Source organism: Vanessa cardui, chromosome 22, assembly GCF_905220365.1.
Source record: "Vanessa cardui chromosome 22, ilVanCard2.1, whole genome shotgun sequence".
Lineage (NCBI taxonomy): Eukaryota > Metazoa > Arthropoda > Insecta > Lepidoptera > Nymphalidae > Vanessa > Vanessa cardui.
This window is the reverse complement of record NC_061144.1, coordinates 6212660-6231566: the sequence shown is the minus strand read 5'-3', so window position 1 is coordinate 6231566 and position 18907 is coordinate 6212660. Positions and strand designations below refer to the sequence as shown.

Here is an 18907-nt window from a genome sequence, read left to right as displayed (position 1 = left end):
TACGCCTCTCAACAATTGTGGGTGTGTCGAGTGGATGTCACAACTGAACAATCCTACGTGTGTACAGACCATCTCAAAATTTTGATGACAAAGCTATTGTGAGATTTATGACTTTTTTTAATATAGTCTACTTAATTGTAAGTTATAGTTACGATCAAGCATAAAGTCGAAACTTCAGTGTTGCAACGATTTGCGTCAGATATATAATGTGTTTTATTTTCACAAAACATTACAACAAAAACAGCCTGTCAATTCCCCAGTGCCGAGCTAAGGTCTCCTCTCTCTTTGAGGGGAAGATTTGTGATTTGGATGTGGAACATAATCCACTACGCTGTTCCAATGCGGGTTGGTGGAATACACATGTGGCAGAATTTCTATGAAATTAAACAAATGCAGATTCCCTCACGATGTTTTCCTTCACCGCCGAGCACGATGAATTATAAATACAAATTAAGCATATGAATATTCAAAATTGCTTGCCTGGGTTTCACCCCGCAATTATCGGTTACATCACGCGTTCTAACCACAGCCATCGCGGTTCTTCTCGGCTCAGCTTCCGACAAAACATCAGAATGTAAATACAAAACAGTTTCTTGTATTAATAGAGTTTTAAAATTCATGTATTGTAGTAAATATCTATTCTCCTCCCCCATGATTCACTTGTGCGCGTTCAAGACGAATCGAAGCAACCGGGGATACGACTATATGCGCGGGCGTTTAAATATGATAAGTCTATTAGCGAGTTAAGATATCGTTATTTAGAAAAGATATGAATTTATGTTTTTCACGGATGTGTATTTTTTGTATTATAATGCATAACAGTATCGAATACTCATTTTAGGCAAAAATCATGTTACGACTTCTTGCGTGGAGGGTGTCGATATATTAATACAACTGCTACATGTGATTTATTCAATAAATTTGTTTCCCATAGAACAGCATTTCGTATTGACATCTGTTTGTTGCTCTTTCACTGCCAAACTGAACAGAATTTGGTAAAAAAAAAATTCTTAGAAGCTAGCCTTAATCTCAAAATCGTAGGTGTTTTTATACTTAACCGTTGATTTCCAATCCTAAAACGCGTGAGAAGCCGCGGGCGACAACTACACACAAGTACACAAATAAAAAGATTTTGTGTTTCAATTATTTATTCATACATTTTTGTGGTTTTGAATACAAAAACTATCAATAATGCATACCTTGTATCGAAACGTACTCATATTTATGAGGCTAACTGTACAAGTTCCAAAGAATGCTTAAATAATTATTATTATTTCAACATAAGTCTCTTCTCATAAATATCTATATTTACTTTCTATATGAGAGCTGAGCTTATAACTTTGTATGTTATAAGTATATATATCAAATTAGCTGCGCCCGCAACTTCGTATGTTTTTGTTCTAGCCTAAGTAACTTTATGTCAATGAAAGTCCCACCAAAATAAGTCCAATCGTGCCAAAGATTAGCCGGAACAAACAGACAGACACAAAGACAATGCTTTTAGTAAAAATCGGTTATTTTAATATAATTCAAACAGACCATTTTATTACAATCGTTTGTATAGAAAAAAATGTATATATATATTATTAACATCATCTGCCGTGAAACCTATGCATTACAAACTCCTTCAAACAAGAGCACACCAAAGGACTAGACATCACGTCTGTGGAGCTCCTATATTTCCACGACGGGGTAAATTAAAAAACAATGCTTATTGTCAAGGCATATAATTAGAAAAACAAAAAAAACGAATCTATCGTTTTTTTTTTATTAAAAGAACATTGCTCCACTATAGTAGCTATCTACTTATAAATAGGATTAAACTTATATGCAAGACCTTATTTTTATGGACTTGAAGGGAATGGTGCTCTCCCTGTAGGGCATGTGTTTCGTTCTGTTTCCATGACAACGCATAAACAATAACCTCAACGGGGACTTGCAGCTAGTATTCTTGCCACAAATCCACGCGATCAAGATTTATATAGTAACAATTTTTAATTCACAATTGTACTTTTGAACTGCATGTTAACAATTCTTATGTAAATAGAAATACAGTTATTACTCTTGTAGTGTACACAAATCCATAATAACGTATTAAAAAATGTGAGATTTTTATTTTTATGTATATAAATATATATTATCTGTGTAGTTATGCATCTGTCATCTGAGTGACACGTATCACAAAAGCGCGGGAAAAAACAAAAGATGTTGTATAAAAACAGGCGCGCGGTGAAGACGCTGTGTGCACAGGAGCTGGTACTTAAATATAATATCTATTTAATCTAATTGGTAAATCGTTCTTACATGTGAATATAACTGCCACAAGATTAATATAAATTTTTAAATTAAAGTTATAAGCGTGTTTGAGACAAGTCGATAGCGTTACATAAATATTCGTATCGTTTTATCATCTATTTGAAATAAAAACGAATTCTCGTTTAACTAGCGAACAGTGAAATGTAACATTATGAACGCTAAAATCTCTCTGACAAATATATTGCTTGTGATTTATACGAATTTGAAAATGCATTCACTGCTTTGATTATTTTATTTACAAAAAAAAGCGTATACGAAAATGAAAAGTAATACTTTTAAATAAACATTATTATTTTAATTATTATGGTCTTGAGATGTGCATAGAATCGAGATGGCCCAGTGGTTAGAACGCGTGCATCTTAACCGATGATTGCGGGTTCAAACCCAGGCAAGCACCATTGATTCATGTGCTTAATTTGTCTTTATAATTCATCTCGTGCTCGGCGGTGAAGGAAAACATCGTGAGGAAACCTGCGTGTGATAAATTTCATTGAAATTCTGCTACATGTGTATTCCAAACCTTCTCCTCAAAGGGAGAGGAGACCTTTAGTGGGAATTTACAGGCTGTTGTTGTATGTGCATATACACAAAACGCGCATACACCTAACACACAAACATGGGTGCTTGCATGGGTTTGAACCCCCAATCATCGGTTAAGATGCACGCGTTCTAACAACTGGGCCATCTCGACTCTTATAATTTATTTGATTACAAGGAGCGAAAATTGACAAAGGTTTCAATTTTATTACGTCATTGCATTCTCTTATTGCGATTCACACAAACAAGCTGAATAGGAATGTAGGAACGCTCGGTCCAATGAAATCTTTTCACAAAGTGAAGTATAGAAGTGTAGAAATCGATCGATTGAAACAATCAACTCCCTTTATATATAAAATGCGATCCATATTAAAGAATTAATCCAACTTTGAACATGAATTACAAATATTTAAATAAATATTTCTCAATACTAGTTGTCGCCCGCGAGTTTGCTTCTGTTTGGTACAAATGTGTCCTCACCTGAGTTTAAGGTTGCTTCATATAAAATTGTATCATTTCAAGTGGTTTTGCAGACAGTTACTTTCACATGATATTAGTATAGAAAATAATGTCATTTAATTAGAGGAAAGTAACTTTTTCGCTGAAGCTTGTAGAGTGACGAAGTAGCTAATAAGTATACAGGTATATTTTGATTTTGAATTTTCTTCTTGTAATCATTTTTGAAAGAATAAATGCTGTCTTTTGTCTTTTTTAAGTTCGCAATCGCAAATTATTTTCCATTTATTTAAGTTATTTTAAAAAACTATTCCTATATCCTTGTGAACTCTTTCACGCTGATAGTGGTACATTATTTTACTTTTTGAATAGATAAAAATACTGTCATTATCTTTATGTTTTGGTTACGAAAACATACAAATCAGCTACCTCACCGTAAGTGGTCACCACCGCCACAATTTGCCAACCTTGGGAACAAAGATTACCAAGGTCCCTTCTCCTGTAGTTTCAGTTTATTCAAACCTAATTCTACCAATACTAAGAATCGCTGTTTGACGGTAGAATAAAATTAGAGTGGGTGGTACTTACCCTGACGGTTTTTGTACAAAGTTTAATACTTGAAAAAGAATTACCTTGATCTAGAAATTTTAATCAAAATCTTGATATAGATAAGTATTAAACTCGCTTATTGATTCTTAAAAATACTACCACTTTTTTGGGAAAAATGTAATCAATATCTTTATCAACAATTTTGTTTTCAAAAAAATATACTCGCATTTTTTTATCGTCTTGGTCGTTTAATTTCCAAACTATCATATAAAAAGTTACTAGTTTGATAATATATTTGAATAACAGAAATTTTATACAAAAATCTTAAAATTTTCGGTTGAACTATTTTGTGCGTTTTTATTGTAGAATCGTATAAGTACCATACAAAATAATTAGTGACCCAGCACTTCAACAACGAGTAAGGAGAAATCTTTCAAAATTTTGAACAGCACAAGTGAATATAAATATATATGAGCATAGCCAATGAAAACAAACATACATTGGAATCAACGGCAGGGAAAAAATAGTGTTCTGAATTTAATTAATAGTTTTAACTTCGTTATTTCAATTTAAAAGCAAAACATAAACACTACGGATTTTATTATCGACACAAACGGAAAATACTAAATAAATTTTGCTTTGCAAACGGTACTTAGTTCAGTAAGTGTTTCAGTACTTTTCAATAAAAAATAATTAAATAAAACCTATTTATTTCATTGATATTTTTTTAATCCATACTAATATTATACTTTTACTATTTTATTACTGTTTGTCTGTCTGTCTCGCCTTCAACTACTGGTCCGATTTAAATGAAATTTGGTACAAAAATAGTCTGGAGCCTGCGAAAGGACATAGGCTACTTTTTAATTAGAAAAAAGTGTTGTAAACAATGAGGTACATCAATGTAATATTTTAAGTTAATTTGTAAATATATTCATATTTTTTACGCGAGCAATGTTGAGGGTAACAGCTACATAGTAACAAATAAAACACGTACGTATTTTAAAAACAGAATATCACCATATATTCCAAAGATAGTCTGGAAGAGATTTGTACATATGTATGTATTTATCTAACCGTAACATAAAGCATATTTATATTCTTATGTTACCTGTAAAGCTGTATGGTCTCCAGCGCATCTCAGAGTGTGAGGTAGATCGCACGAGCACTCGGCAGAGGGCCGTGCACTCAATTCAGGACAATGCCACTCTGACACTGCGTGTGTTACCGCGCACAGTATTGACAGCGCGCCCATTAGCCACATTCTGTAACAAAAATTTACAAAAAATCTCAGTACAATACTCAAATTACGCAAGATCTGAGAATGAAACTTTGAGTTCAACTTCATACGAACAAAAATGAGTTGATCGTACAAAAAAAATATAAGCAATAATAATTATGTAATCTTTTTTTATATTTATTTCATAAAACATTAATTTTTATAATAATGACGAAGTTAGTTATAAATGATAGTATATCCGTATTATTTAAATGAAATCTACTGAATATGAATAAATCTTAAAAATATGACTTTAAATTGATTTTTAAGCATTAATTAGGGGAATATGTTATAACTATGTATAACAACTTCACGCTTAAACAGCTGAGCCAATTTTTGTGAAATTTGGTATGGAGATATTTAGAGTTTCCTGTAAAGCCGTAGGTTCAGTTAGAATAATTATAATAGTAATATGTCAAGTTCTTGTATTAAGTAACTGCTTAACTTCCAAGCTATGACTTATAAGCTATTACATGGGTAAGTTTAAACCAGATTATAAGCATGTTCCTAAATCGTACTCATATATAATAGCATATATAGTAATCTGTTGAAATGAGCTGTTTAAGAAGATAAATGTATCTCTCTTATTCTATGGTAGATCATCATTTTTTTTTATTCACGTTAAAACCTCTATATTCAAGGTATTGCCTATTAGAATCGAGGTATTAATTAAAAAAAAAAATTATACACGAAAATAAACTTTTTTTTTAATAAGTCGCCGACCTGGCCCGGTTGTTATAACGTGTACATCTTAACCGATGAATGCAGGTTCAAACCCGGGCAAGCACCACTTATTTTTCATTTATATCTTCGTGTGCTTTTATTTTTTGTAATTCATCTCGAACTCGACGGTAAAAGAAAACATTGTGAGGAAACCTGCACGTGTCATATTTCAACGAAATTTTGCCACATGTGAATCCACCAACCCGCATTGGAACAGCGTGGTGGAATATGCTCCTAACCTTCTCTTCAAAATGGAAGGAGGCCTTTTCCCAGCAGCGGGAAATTTACAGACTGCTACTATTATATTTTATTATTATTTAATAAGTCCATTTATATAATATCTTATTATAATCATAATACGCCTAAAATGATACATAATGAAAAGCACAATCGATATTCGCCGCCAGTATAAATCAGAGAGAACAAACGAAAATGAAATAAGAAAGATCTCAAAAGGTAATTTCTTCGTATCCAGAGGTACTTGAGAGAGAATTGCTACAGCTATGCGTGTGGCTGCGACATAATGGCGCATTTCCACTGACTGACGGCCGGACGGGACTCGTGCTCGCCAAGTTATAGGCGAATGCGAATAAAAATTTCCTAGAGAAAACTGAACGTGCAATAATGGCATTATATAAAAATGTTCTTTAGAATAATACAGTTTTTAAAAGCGTACTTACTACTTCATATATAGTCATATTAATATTCAAAATAGAATTTACTTTTTATTTATTTTTATATTTTTTTAAGAACGATTAATAAATCTAGCCACACTACAATATATTGTTTTTTGTAAAAAAATATTCAAAATTAAATAAAAGTAATTTTTTTTTTTTTTTTAATTTTAACTATCGTTTGCAGTTGAACTTTGAATAAGATTGTAAAAATAGTTAAAAATATTTAACGTCCAACATTGCCTCAGATTAACAGAAGGTCAATTTAGTTTTTATTTAGAAAATCGGAATTTCTCACTATCTTAACTAGAAACGAGCGTTTTCATCTTTATTTCAGAAATTACTTCTAAATAAGACGTTACTTACGTCCTAATATTATAATTACGTAAAATTAATTTCTATCTCCTTTTTATTATTGAGGAATTCTCGAAAAGATGGTTAGCCACCATATACCTACCACCTAAGTCAGAATTGCCATCAAACGAACGAAACAATCGCAACAATAATAACTCTAAACATTTATGAATAACAAGCTATTCGTTCCGACTTCGTACGGAAAAAAAATCAGACTAGGCAATGATACTTATTTTATTTATTTATTATAAAAGTTATAACATCGACTTATAACTAAGTACTTAAAATTAATATTTGGTATAGGTTACATGTGTGGTCGCAGAAGGAAGCCGCGGAGCGGGAGCGGGAGGATGCCGCTGCAGACCCGCTCCGCCGACCGGGGAGGAGGAAAAGGCGCTACGCGCACCTTCTCCCCCCACCTCAATAGGCACCGCAGGGAAAAGAGGGGGTCTCAGTACCGAGAATCCCCCCTAGGTGTTGGAGGCCAGCATAGCCGGGTCGACCGTCAGGGCGTCACGGTAGCATGCGTAAGCAATCCCGTGGCGCCCGCCGAAAGACGGAGAGGGTACCGCTGGTTTTTTAGTGGGTAAACCCGGTGGTCCTGGGTGCACTCGGCGTCCAGGAAACCGGGGTGTCCCCCCCCCCCCATCCATCACGTGGGGGAAGCGCGTAAAGCGTTTTTCCAGCGAAAAAAAAAAAAGGTTACATGTTTGGTGGGAAGGTCCAGTGGTTAGAACGCGTGCATCTTAATCGATGATTGCGTTTTCAAATGCATATGTGTGACTTGTGTTTATAGTTCATCTCGTGCTCAGCGGTGAAGGGAAACATCGTTAGGAAACCTACATGTGTCTAATTTTCTCGAAATTCTGCCACATTACACTACTGCATTCTACCAACCCTGATTAAAACAGCGTGGTGGAATATGTTCCTTAATGGAAGAGGAGGCCTTATCCCAGCAATGGGAAATTTACAGGCTGTTACTATAGGTAACATTCAAGGTGATACATCTTTATAGGTGTAAACATTGAAATTACATTAAATATAGATTACATTATTACTATTTGTTTTGTTATATGTTGTAAACAGTATATGGATGCTGATATCTTATCGTTTAATACCTAGAACTGCATTAGGCCGATACGATGGGAACAACTCTAACAGGACTATTAGGTGGTTGATGGACGGTCGTTGGCCCATATCTCAAATAGATTGAATCAGCGCAAAGCACCTTGAGAAAATGGACATTAGGACAATTTGGATATCATTTGAAAACAAAAACCATAAAGCAATATAAATATAATATAATACAATATATAAAATTTGAACTTATTTTTATTGAAAATATTTAAAAAAAGTGATTTATGGTTATTTTTTGATGATTACAAAAAATATTTCTGGTTATATTTTTTTATATTTATTTATATAAATGAGACACCCATATATTAAGACATAAATTTCTATTAATTTACAAAATAAGACCATACATATAAGGCTATAAATTTTCGGTGATTACTTTCATAAAACTAAAATATAATAGATATTAAGTTTCAATGCTACATAATTCTCGTAGTTTTCGTATTAAATAAGAGTACGTAAAGACTATATTTACATAAAAAAAATTGTAAATTTTTTTCTGATTCGAATATAATACGAAAACAGAAAATAAAATTTATTTTAGATTAATTTCAATCTGTCTGGAATCGGTAAAGTAAATATTCGTGTATCGATTTCAAATCCAATAGTTTTACATTCTTTTGGACTTTTAGGGTTTGATTTCGTTACGAAATAAAATGGGAATATATTAGAAAATATAATCAATCCAATATAAAACTATCAAGCAAACACATCGTCAGAAAATCACAACGTTATTCAATCAAAAAAAAATTTTAAATGTTATTTTCAAACGTACTAAAATTTAAAATGTCAGCAGAGGTGAGATAATATTCAAATTAATCGCTTTCTAAGGACACGCTTAAGCTTTTGAGCGACCAATTGAAATTGACCTTTAAATTTTAAATTTTCTCAAAAAAATTCAAAACAAACGACGCGATATGAAGATCGCATTACTTTGGTTTATTTCGGACCCTTAACGATACATCACTGAGAGTTAATGCCCCTGACATTTACCACGCTTAATAAGAGTTTCAACAACAAACATTGTTTCAAATCCATTTTCATTTTCATTATTGTTGAGAATTATAAAGGCTTTGTAAAAATGTGGAGCCCTTTGTATCGTGAGGTTTTGTTTATGAAGTGAGGTTCTGAAATATTAATTTGAGAGAAGAGTGTTTTATTCTACGCCATTTCTCTTACATCAACATTTTGCAATGTTGTTACATATATATAATTTTTTTTGGATTAGAATATATTTAATATTTAAAAAATTATGATTAAATATTTTTATCTAGTTTTTTAGCTCTGATTTGAGAGTTGAATTACAACCGCTATGTATAGATGATTCATTCGAAAAGTTCATTTACGAAACATTATAAAAAATATGCATTTGTGATAAAAAAAAAAAACAAATTCAAACCTGTATGTAATAAGTTTTCAAACTTTATATGTAACTTAAATAAATTTAAGTTCAGGTCCCATCATCAAATTCTTTTAACGATATGTTCATAAGACCTTTTTTGTTATACAGGTTTTACCCTAGTAGTATCCTCCTTTCTTTCTCGTCCTCAAAACCCAATCCTAATAGTGATAGGTTTTTATTAGACATACGCTTTGCGCCGCTAAAGTAACTCTGTCTATCTGCTGTCACTCTTTCACGACCAAACCGCTGAACCGAATTTGATGAAATTTTGTATGAAGCAAACTTGATCTTTAAAAATTGACATAGGCATTTTTTGCTCAATATATGAGCAATCAACTCCCTAAAACGCGAGCAAAGCTGTGGGCGACTAATAGTTTTGCTGTATGGAGGTAAGCATACTTGATAATATAGTAGATATTTAACATAGAAGTAATAATATTTTTATAACGATACGACACAACGCAAACGTAAAATAAAACGACGATGAAACACTTAAATGTTGGAAAATTCCAGAACAAAATCGCATAAAACAAAACATATATCTAATGGTTAGGTGTTGCCATTGCATAGCTGTACGAGTCTCCTAACGCCGTTTAAAAAACTGCGAGTCTTTACGCTGAAATCGCAGCCATAAATGATCCCGGGAACAGGGGTTTAGGCGATAGCAAACGCGCACTATACTTTTGTCTGAAGTGTTCTTTAAAGGCCATTGTGCATTCAATCGGTATCGTAAATAAAAAGAATACGTTAAAATTCCATTTTCAAAAAAAAAACGGGCGCTTAAGTCTATTTATCTTTAGTACAATGTGTTATGTTTTTTCACGGATTTTACTAAGACAATCGTTTTCTATTGTGATCCACTTAATTAAAATTGTCACTGTTTAATTTAATGCGAAAAATCATAGTGATAATGCTATTCATTCTTTATATATAATAATATTAAAATTTTATATGGAGATTTTCCGTTAAATGATATCTTGCTAGACTTTAAAGTAATAAATGGCAAATAAAAAAGTTTGTCCGATTTATGCTAAGACCAACTGCCACCCCTTTAAGTGTTTCGAAAGAAAATAAAACAGTTTTAAACATAAATCTCTACTCTCGGCACCAAAAACATTCCTCCTGACGTTTTGGTTTTGCCATTTATTGAGTTTCATATATATTTCATTATTAAGTTTTAAATCGTCGTACGACGATCGTATTACGACGATTTACGACATAGCGACATATACCTACTAATAATATAAATGTGAAAGTAACTGTGTTTTTTTGTCTGTCTGTTGCTCATTCACGACCAAACTAATGAAGCGAGTTTGAATTATTTTTGTAAAAAGCAAACTTGAACTCTAAAGAAAGGAGATAGGATACTTTTTTGCCTAACACATGATAACGAACCCCTAAAACGTGAGAGGGCGACATCTAGTAAACATATAAATGCTACAAATCTGTTATCTCTGCTATTTTTTTTAATAAACAATTCAAATACACTTATAAATAAATATTACATAGTACCTTCTTTGAGAGAATTGAATATTTCGCGATTCGTGTGTGCTTCCCCTTAAATGCGTGCGTTAGATGCGTGCAATACATAATTGAATAATTGACAGGGCCCCTGAGTCCTGAGTAACAGTTAGTTGCACTTGCATCTCCTGAGCAGACTATTGTTAAGGTAATATCTCTGTTCTTAATACTAGAAAATAAATATTAATATTAAGTTTAAATAATATGTAAACGGACTCGTTCAATAAATAAACAGAACAAACTTCAAAGGGATTTATTTTATACTTTTGTTTCTATATTTTTAAACGTTTTTAGCCAATCACGTTGTCGTATTTATGTAATTGATTTTCGAATAACCAATGAAAATCGGATAAAGGTATTTTTACTAGCATTATTCAAGCAATCAAGTATTAATATTAAGTTCAAATAATATTTAAACGGACGCGTTTGATAAATAAACATAACAATTTTCAAAGGGATTTATTTTATACTTTTGTTTCTATATTTTTAAACGTTTTTAGCCAATCACGTTGTCGTATTTATGTAATTGATTTTCGAATAACCAATGAAAATCCGATAAAAGTATTTTTATTAGCTATACAAAGACATAGTCTTATTTCTTTTCTTTTTTTGTACATTTACTTATTATTTCATGCTACTGGACCGTTTTGAAACCACACTAATACATACGATTATATTCGCTTACAAGCACTACCTGCGTACTAAATACTAGTTTCAGAGAATACGTTTTCATTCGTTATGCATAAAACAAAGCTTTTCGGTACTAATAAATCTACCCTATAGTAGACCCGCGTGTAAGTATTATATTCAAATTTATATAAATTTCGTTGTGCGTAACGATTAACTAAATTTTACTATTCGATGTTTTTTAAAGAACAAAAAAAATGTATGAATAGTCTAAATTTTTTTTCTAGTAACAAAATATGACAAATTTTATTATTGACTTTATTATAAAGAAAATATCTATTTTTTCATTTATAATATATTTTTGAATTTACCGTTTTTAACAGAAAAAAAAACTTTATTCATTTTGAATCCACACTTTGTATTTTTTTTAATAAAATAAAATTAAAAATTATAGAACAAACATGCAGTTTCCGCAGTACACAATTGTGTAATGCAGAAAGTAATATGCAACATAACTGGATATTGACATCAAAATGGCGTATCACCTTAAATCAATGCATTTCACGAGTGAGATTATATTCGAGTTTCTACAGAATAGTACGGACAACTAAAAATTATTTAGACAAATTCAAGTTTTTACATCAACCACCAAAATATTTTGCTTCAAAGTAGACAATGAAAAACCTGTATTTCTTGCAAAATTATTATGCAATCGGCTTTTGACCTATTTCTTTTTTTAATTTCTAGTTAATACCTACGAATATATTACCACTAAGATTCTATATTATTACTAATTTTAGTACTAAAAATATATGTAATATAACAAAGTATTATATAAAAGTACATACAAAGCAATACCCAGTCTATGTACCACTTAACAAGATACCCAAGGGTTACTTGTTAGTGTCTAGATGCTGTAACAGTTCTTTAATTCGATTAAGCTACAATAGTGCATTGGTTTCTGGGCCGCCTTGCAGTGTAAAATACGTATGTTTGATTGTAACCTCTTAAGTTATTCTGCTAGCACTAGCCTACTTAATTGCAGTGGTTAATAGGAATAATAATATAAAGAACAAGAAATAACTTCTTGAAAAGGGATGGGTTATAATTCTTTAAAAATCTATAATACTTTTAATAAAATGTAGCAGTAATAATGTACAGTACCTACAGTAAGAAATGTGGTTCTTTTAATTGCATGATCGAAATATCAAAGAGAGCATTTTGAGGAACAAATTTTTTACCTTAAAGGAGTTTATTCGAGTAGATTTACCCAAGCACTGTTGAATCGTCACTTAACAACTATAATAAGTGAAGCTAGCACCAGTTCGGAAAGCAGATTCTACCGAGAAGAAGATTTAAAAGAGCTGAGATGGCCCCGTGGTTAGAACGCGTGCATCTTAACCGATGATTGCGGGTTCAAACCCAGGCAAGCACCACTATATATATGTGCTTAATTGTGTTTATAATTCACCTCATGCTCGGCGGTGAAGGAAAACATCGTGAGGAAACGTGCATGTGTCTAATTTCATCGAAATTCTGCCACATGTGCATTCCACAAACCCGCATTGGAACAGCGTGGTGGAATATGTTCCAAACCCTCTCCTTAATGGAAGAGGAGGCCTTATCTCAGCAGTGGGAAATTTACAGGCTGTTACTTTCCTTTTACTTTTTACCGAGAAGAACCTACAAGAAACACAGTAGTTACTCTTTTACTGAAGCAATCGTTTTCACATTGTGTTATTAATTCAATATTTACTAATACTTTTGATGTTATTAGATAACCAATAATCACAATGCGATGCCAACTGGTGCTGTTTTGGGTCGCCGTGTCCTTAGTGACGAACATAGAGGGCCATGCAAGAACCTTCACACGCTGTCAGCTCTCGAGGGAACTTCTCCGGTACAACTTTCCACGTGCTTTGATATCAAATTGTAAGTATTGGCTTAACTAATCACAAGATTATGCAATTGGAATGCTAAGTTTCCGAGCAAATATAACTAATATGCATCTGATATTAATTCGCTTGATAACGCCATTGACTTAAATATATATTGTTATGTTTAAGAAATTATACAATAACATCAATAAACTCTTTATTCATTAAACGGTAGCTTAATTTAAATGAAGACAGAAGCCTGGTGGATGTGCATTTGAATAGCTTCTAAGGCCAATCTAAAACTAATCTAAAACTGTGGAATACTTTGTTCTAGTCTGTATTTCCCGATAGGTACCTTGTGTCTTCAAATCTAGAGTTAACAGTTATCTTTTAGTAGTCCAGTGAATAATAAAGTAAAGATGAAACTTCGGAAAAACAAGGAAAAAAAGAAGGGATAAACGTTCCTTTTGTGGTTCTAAACAAAATCCCAAAAGTCACCATTGACCCATGCCGCTAAGAAAGTTATCCAGGATCGAAGGTCACGACAAGTAGTTTTTTGTTATTTATTTATTTGCGTTGGTCGTGTGACAAACGAAAAACTTTGGCCGTATATCCTTCTTTGTCTAGCCCACGAAAAAACACTTCTTCCCTAGAATTGGATTATATGTATGTTTAAAATCAATTTTTCTCGAAAACGGTTGGTTTTCCGAGTAAAAGTGATGTAATCTTTTTTATTAAAAATTATAAGTGATACAAATTTTATTTGTGATAACTACAATTTTTTTCATAATTATGACGAGATAATAGCAAAAACTAGCGTAATAAGAGTAAAAGAATAGAAAAAAAATTATTTATTGCATTTTATTTAATTAAATATAGTCACGTATATAATCACAGCACTTAAAACATCCGAATTACAAAACGAAAACGAAATACCTTATCAAGAATGTCTCACCGCTACCAAATTTAATCAAAAGGAAAATAGCGTTGGAAAAAGTATCCAATTTTCTTTAACAAATCCGGAGACAGAGAAATGGATGAGAACAGACGTTTCAGGTAAAAGTAACAGTGCAGTTAAACTGAAATGGAGCCTGACCGTCTAACCACGAATTGCAAAATTTTAAGAGGATTTAATTTTCATTAGAACTTATGGTCCATGAAGATGGAGCTAGAAAAACTTCAACGAGATAATGTTATTCGTATACGTATGGAATAAAGAGAAAACGATTTTAGAATCGATACAATTATTCGAAATAAAACCTATTATCTAAACCAATATTTGTTTACTATGCAAAATTATTAAAGTCGAATACGTTTTTTCAAATCTTTCGAGTACTTTCGGTCGTTTCCGTGATGTAATTTTAAAAAAAATAACCATTGGTTCGAAATTTAAATTCTACCGATCAGAACCCACATAAAATTCAGTAGGTATTCCTTTTAGGGTTATGTACACAAACGGTAAAACGAACCCTATTACTCGGCTGTCATCTGTACGTCTGTCCCAAAGCTGTACCTCATAAACCGTGTTAATATTTGTTATTAAAAAACGAAATAAATCAAATATAAAAGACGCCTCCCGGACTTGATATTTATCTTTGCCCTTTACATAGATTATGGTACAGAGCCCTATCTATCTATATAAATATGTAAATGCATTGTACGTAAAAAATATATGTAAAAATCTTTATACCACAGAAAGTATTTCCGCTTGATTGTAAAGTGAATTGAGCTTGCAAATACTTGTACAGCGTCTATCATTCAAGCGAGTGAGTTAACCCAGCAAAGACTATCCCAGAGGTGCTGACAACGCAAGCTGTGAGATAGATGCATTAGCGAACACAGGACTAATCAGCAAAGTACCGCTCAGTTCTCTCGAGGCGTATGATATATGTTGAATTACAACTAGGCTTTGACTTGGCCGCTTTGGTGTAAAGAGCTTAGCTAGTGTGTCTTGTACAAAAGTCGTTATGTTTGTATACATTAATGAATTAACGTTACGCAACGTTATTTTTAACGAAGATTAATTTAGTAAACTCAAACGAACACAAGGAATGATGACACTGATTTTAGTATACAGTTTTTGTTAAGGCAAAATTTAAATGAAATCAAAATCAATATACTTTATTCAAGTAGGCTTCTATAAGCACTTTTTACAACTATATTAAGTGAAGTTACCACTGATTCAGTAAGTAAATTCAAGAAGAACCGACAAGAAACTCAGTAGTTACTCTTTTTTAACATTTAAAAATAAAGACACATGTCTTTAGTTAAACACAATTTTATAAGTATGTAATATATCCTGCCTGGAAGTAAACAAGTATAAGTTAGTATAAGTTACTTGGTGGCAGGGCTTTGTGCAAGCCCGTCTGGTAGGTACCACCCACTCATCAGTTATTCTACCACCAAATAACAGTACTCAGGATTGTTGTGTTCCAATTTGAAAGGTGAGTGAGCCAGTGTAATTACAGGCACAAGGGACATGACTTAGTTCCCAAGGTTGTTGGCACATTGATGATGTAAGGAATTGTAATATATCTTACAACGTCATTATCTATGGGTGATGGTGAACACTTACCACTAGGTGGCCCATATGCTCGTCCGCCAAACTATACCATAAAAAACAAGTATTAATTCCACGCTTTTTTATCCTCTGTATAATCTTGTATTGATGGAAATGATGAATGTACTTAACACTAAAATTACCGTTAATTGGCTCTTAAAACATGTATGGATTGATAGGAGGTTTATTCATAGCAGACTAGTGCTGGAACCACGTAACCAATTTTGGTTTTAATTTACAGTACATACTGCGCGTCCCGATTACATACGAAAAAAACATCTATATGTTTCATATAGATATCCAGCATATACCAAGCCCAATAAATTTGAAATTTGACTCATCCTTGTTAAAGAAACTTACGTTATAAAATAAACATGTATTCCAAATTTAAACTTTCTTGCTTTTCCTGTGCGTTGATAGCTAGTGAAAAAAAAAACAATTTTATGAGTACAGATAATTGAAATACTCAACCAGAACTCAGGGCCTAACTTTGCTAACCAATCCTTTTGATATATCATTTAACAAAATGTACTTATAAATAAGCTGCGGCAATACATTCGCAGCATTCATACCAGCCAGTATCATTGCTGAAATGTTACGATAACTGAATACAGTTATAATGGGTTTCTAAATCTTATTAAATAAGGTTGGACAGATTATTATGCAGACACATATACATTTTCTAATTATATTGCACATTTAATCAAACCTCATTACTGGAAATCGGGAATAAGTAGTAGAGATATTGCCAGTTGATATAAAAATCTTTTATGTCGTATATTAGTGTGCGTGTGTCTGAATAGATTAAAATATAAAGGAAGCAACACTCACACTATAGAAGCTATCATTGAACACTTACACGTGGATAATAGGACGGGTCAACGTGCATTGACTTCACTTGTTCGGTGTAAACAAAAGCTAAAATATATGCTTGTAATACAAATAAGAAACTCAATGTAATACAGCCAGTAATATATACTGTATCAGTTATCGAACAAGAATTAATTAGTGATATGCCTACTCTTGTTCCGAATCTCTCGAACTTAAAGCGATTGAAGGCAACTTCGCCTGTTATATTACTCATCGCTGAGTATCTTAAACTTCGATTTGACTTCATCTTTGGATACGTGGATCATCATTGAATATCGATTTTATTAACATGTCGAAATGAAGATCAGAAGTTTATCTTGATTACACTAATCAGCTGCTAATTACATATTTTTTTTAATTTCAATAAGTATTGATAGAGTATAAGATCAGTGTTCAATTTTTGGTTTGTGAATGGTGAGTGATTAACACGTGCATCTTAACCGATGATTGCGGGTTCAAACCCAGGCAAGCACTACTGAATAGTTGTGTGCTTATTTTGTGTTTACTCATAATTAATCTCGAGCTCGGCGGTGAAGGAAACATTTTGAGGAAAAGTACATGAGTTTAATTTCATAAAAATTGTGCCACATGACGTGTAATTTGGAACAGCGTTTTGGAATATGTTCCAAACCTTCTCTTGAAAAGGAGAGGAGGCTTTAACCCAGCAGTGGGAAATTTACAGACTGTTGTTGTTGTTGGTATTGCCACAATTATAATATTCACAATTCAGAGCAATCCAAGCAAGTGCGAGTTAGATTCGCGCACTGAGGGTTCCGCACCACCAGACAGATAAAGAAACGGATACTGTGGGGAATAACAAATTTACAGTTTTAGAATTTTCTTTCTCTGCTTGTTCAACAAATAAAAGTAACATGTGACTTTTAAATTCCCTTTGCGATGTAGGTTTAGGCAATGCGACGTAAACATTCTTTTTTTAAAACCATAAAATCTGTATTTACCTTTATTTCAATTTTTTTTTCTTCAGAGGTACGGAACCTTACAACAATTATATACAAATTTTGCCTACCATCTAAATTATGTCAATAAGAAAATAACTAGCCGATAATGATACAGGAAAATCGCTATTTTTTTATGGTATAGGTTGGCGGAGCATATGGGCCACCTGATGGTAAGGGGTCACCATCATCCATAGACAAGACGTTGTAAGAAACATTAACTATTCCTTACATCGTCAATGTGCTACAACCCTTGGGAACTAAGATGTTATGCTCTTGTGCCTGTAGTTACACTGGCTCACTCACCATTCAAAGCGGAACATACAATACTGAGACTGTTACACCATTTATTCTATAAATAGCTTGTTACGAATCGTTTTCTTTTTTTTTATGGCATGGCATAGGTGGCAAACGAGCAGGAGGCTCACCTGATGGAAAGTGACTACCACCACCCATGGACATCTGCAACACCAGGGGGCTTGCAGGTGCGTTGCCGGCCTTTCAAAAAGGAGTACGCTCTTTTATTGAAGGTTCCCGTGTCGTATCGGTTCGGAAAAACCGCCGGCGAAAGCTGGTTCCACAAAGTGGTTGTGCGAGGCAGAAAATGTCTGAGAAATCGCGGTGTTGTGGATTTTCGGACATCAAGGTGGTGCGGGTGAAACTTAGAATTTTGGCGAGATGTCCGAAGGTGAAATTCAGCATCCGGGATTAATCCAATCAATTCCTCGGAACATTCCCCGTGAAAAATTCGGTAGAAGATGCAGAGTGATCCGACATCTCTACGCAAAGCCAAAGGATCAAGGAAATCGGAAAGGGCTTGACCGTCGATAACTCGAGCCGCTCTACGTTGGATGCGGTCAAATGGAAGGAGTTAGTTCTGGGGAGCACCCGCCTAGAGGTGAGAGCAGTACTACATGTGAGGACGAATTTGCGCCTTGTAAAGTTTTAGGTGATGGGCCAACGTGAAATACTGTCTCGCCTTGCTGAGCACGCCTAGCTTTTTTGAAGCCAATTTGGCTTTGCCTTCCAATTGACCGCGGAACTGAACAAGGCTCGAAATATCAACGCCAAG

At 33.2% G+C, this 18907-nt stretch overlaps 2 protein-coding genes across 2 annotated transcripts in view; one reads left to right on the top strand and one right to left on the bottom strand.

Moving 5' to 3' along the window:
- LOC124539249 overlaps nt 1-18907 on the bottom strand; it is a 118601-nt gene that overhangs the window by 30893 nt on the left and 68801 nt on the right. Inside the window, exon 2 of the mRNA XM_047116561.1 lies at nt 4970-5123. Coding sequence (XP_046972517.1) covers nt 4970-5122 — 153 coding nt within the window. The 5' untranslated portion in view covers nt 5123. The remainder of the gene's footprint in view (nt 1-4969; nt 5124-18907) is intronic.
- LOC124539248 (lysozyme-like) overlaps nt 11037-18907 on the top strand; it is a 44254-nt gene continuing 36383 nt past the window's right edge. Inside the window, exons 1-2 of the mRNA XM_047116560.1 lie at nt 11037-11093; nt 13350-13504. Coding sequence (XP_046972516.1) covers nt 13366-13504 — 139 coding nt within the window. The 5' untranslated portion in view covers nt 11037-11093; nt 13350-13365. The remainder of the gene's footprint in view (nt 11094-13349; nt 13505-18907) is intronic.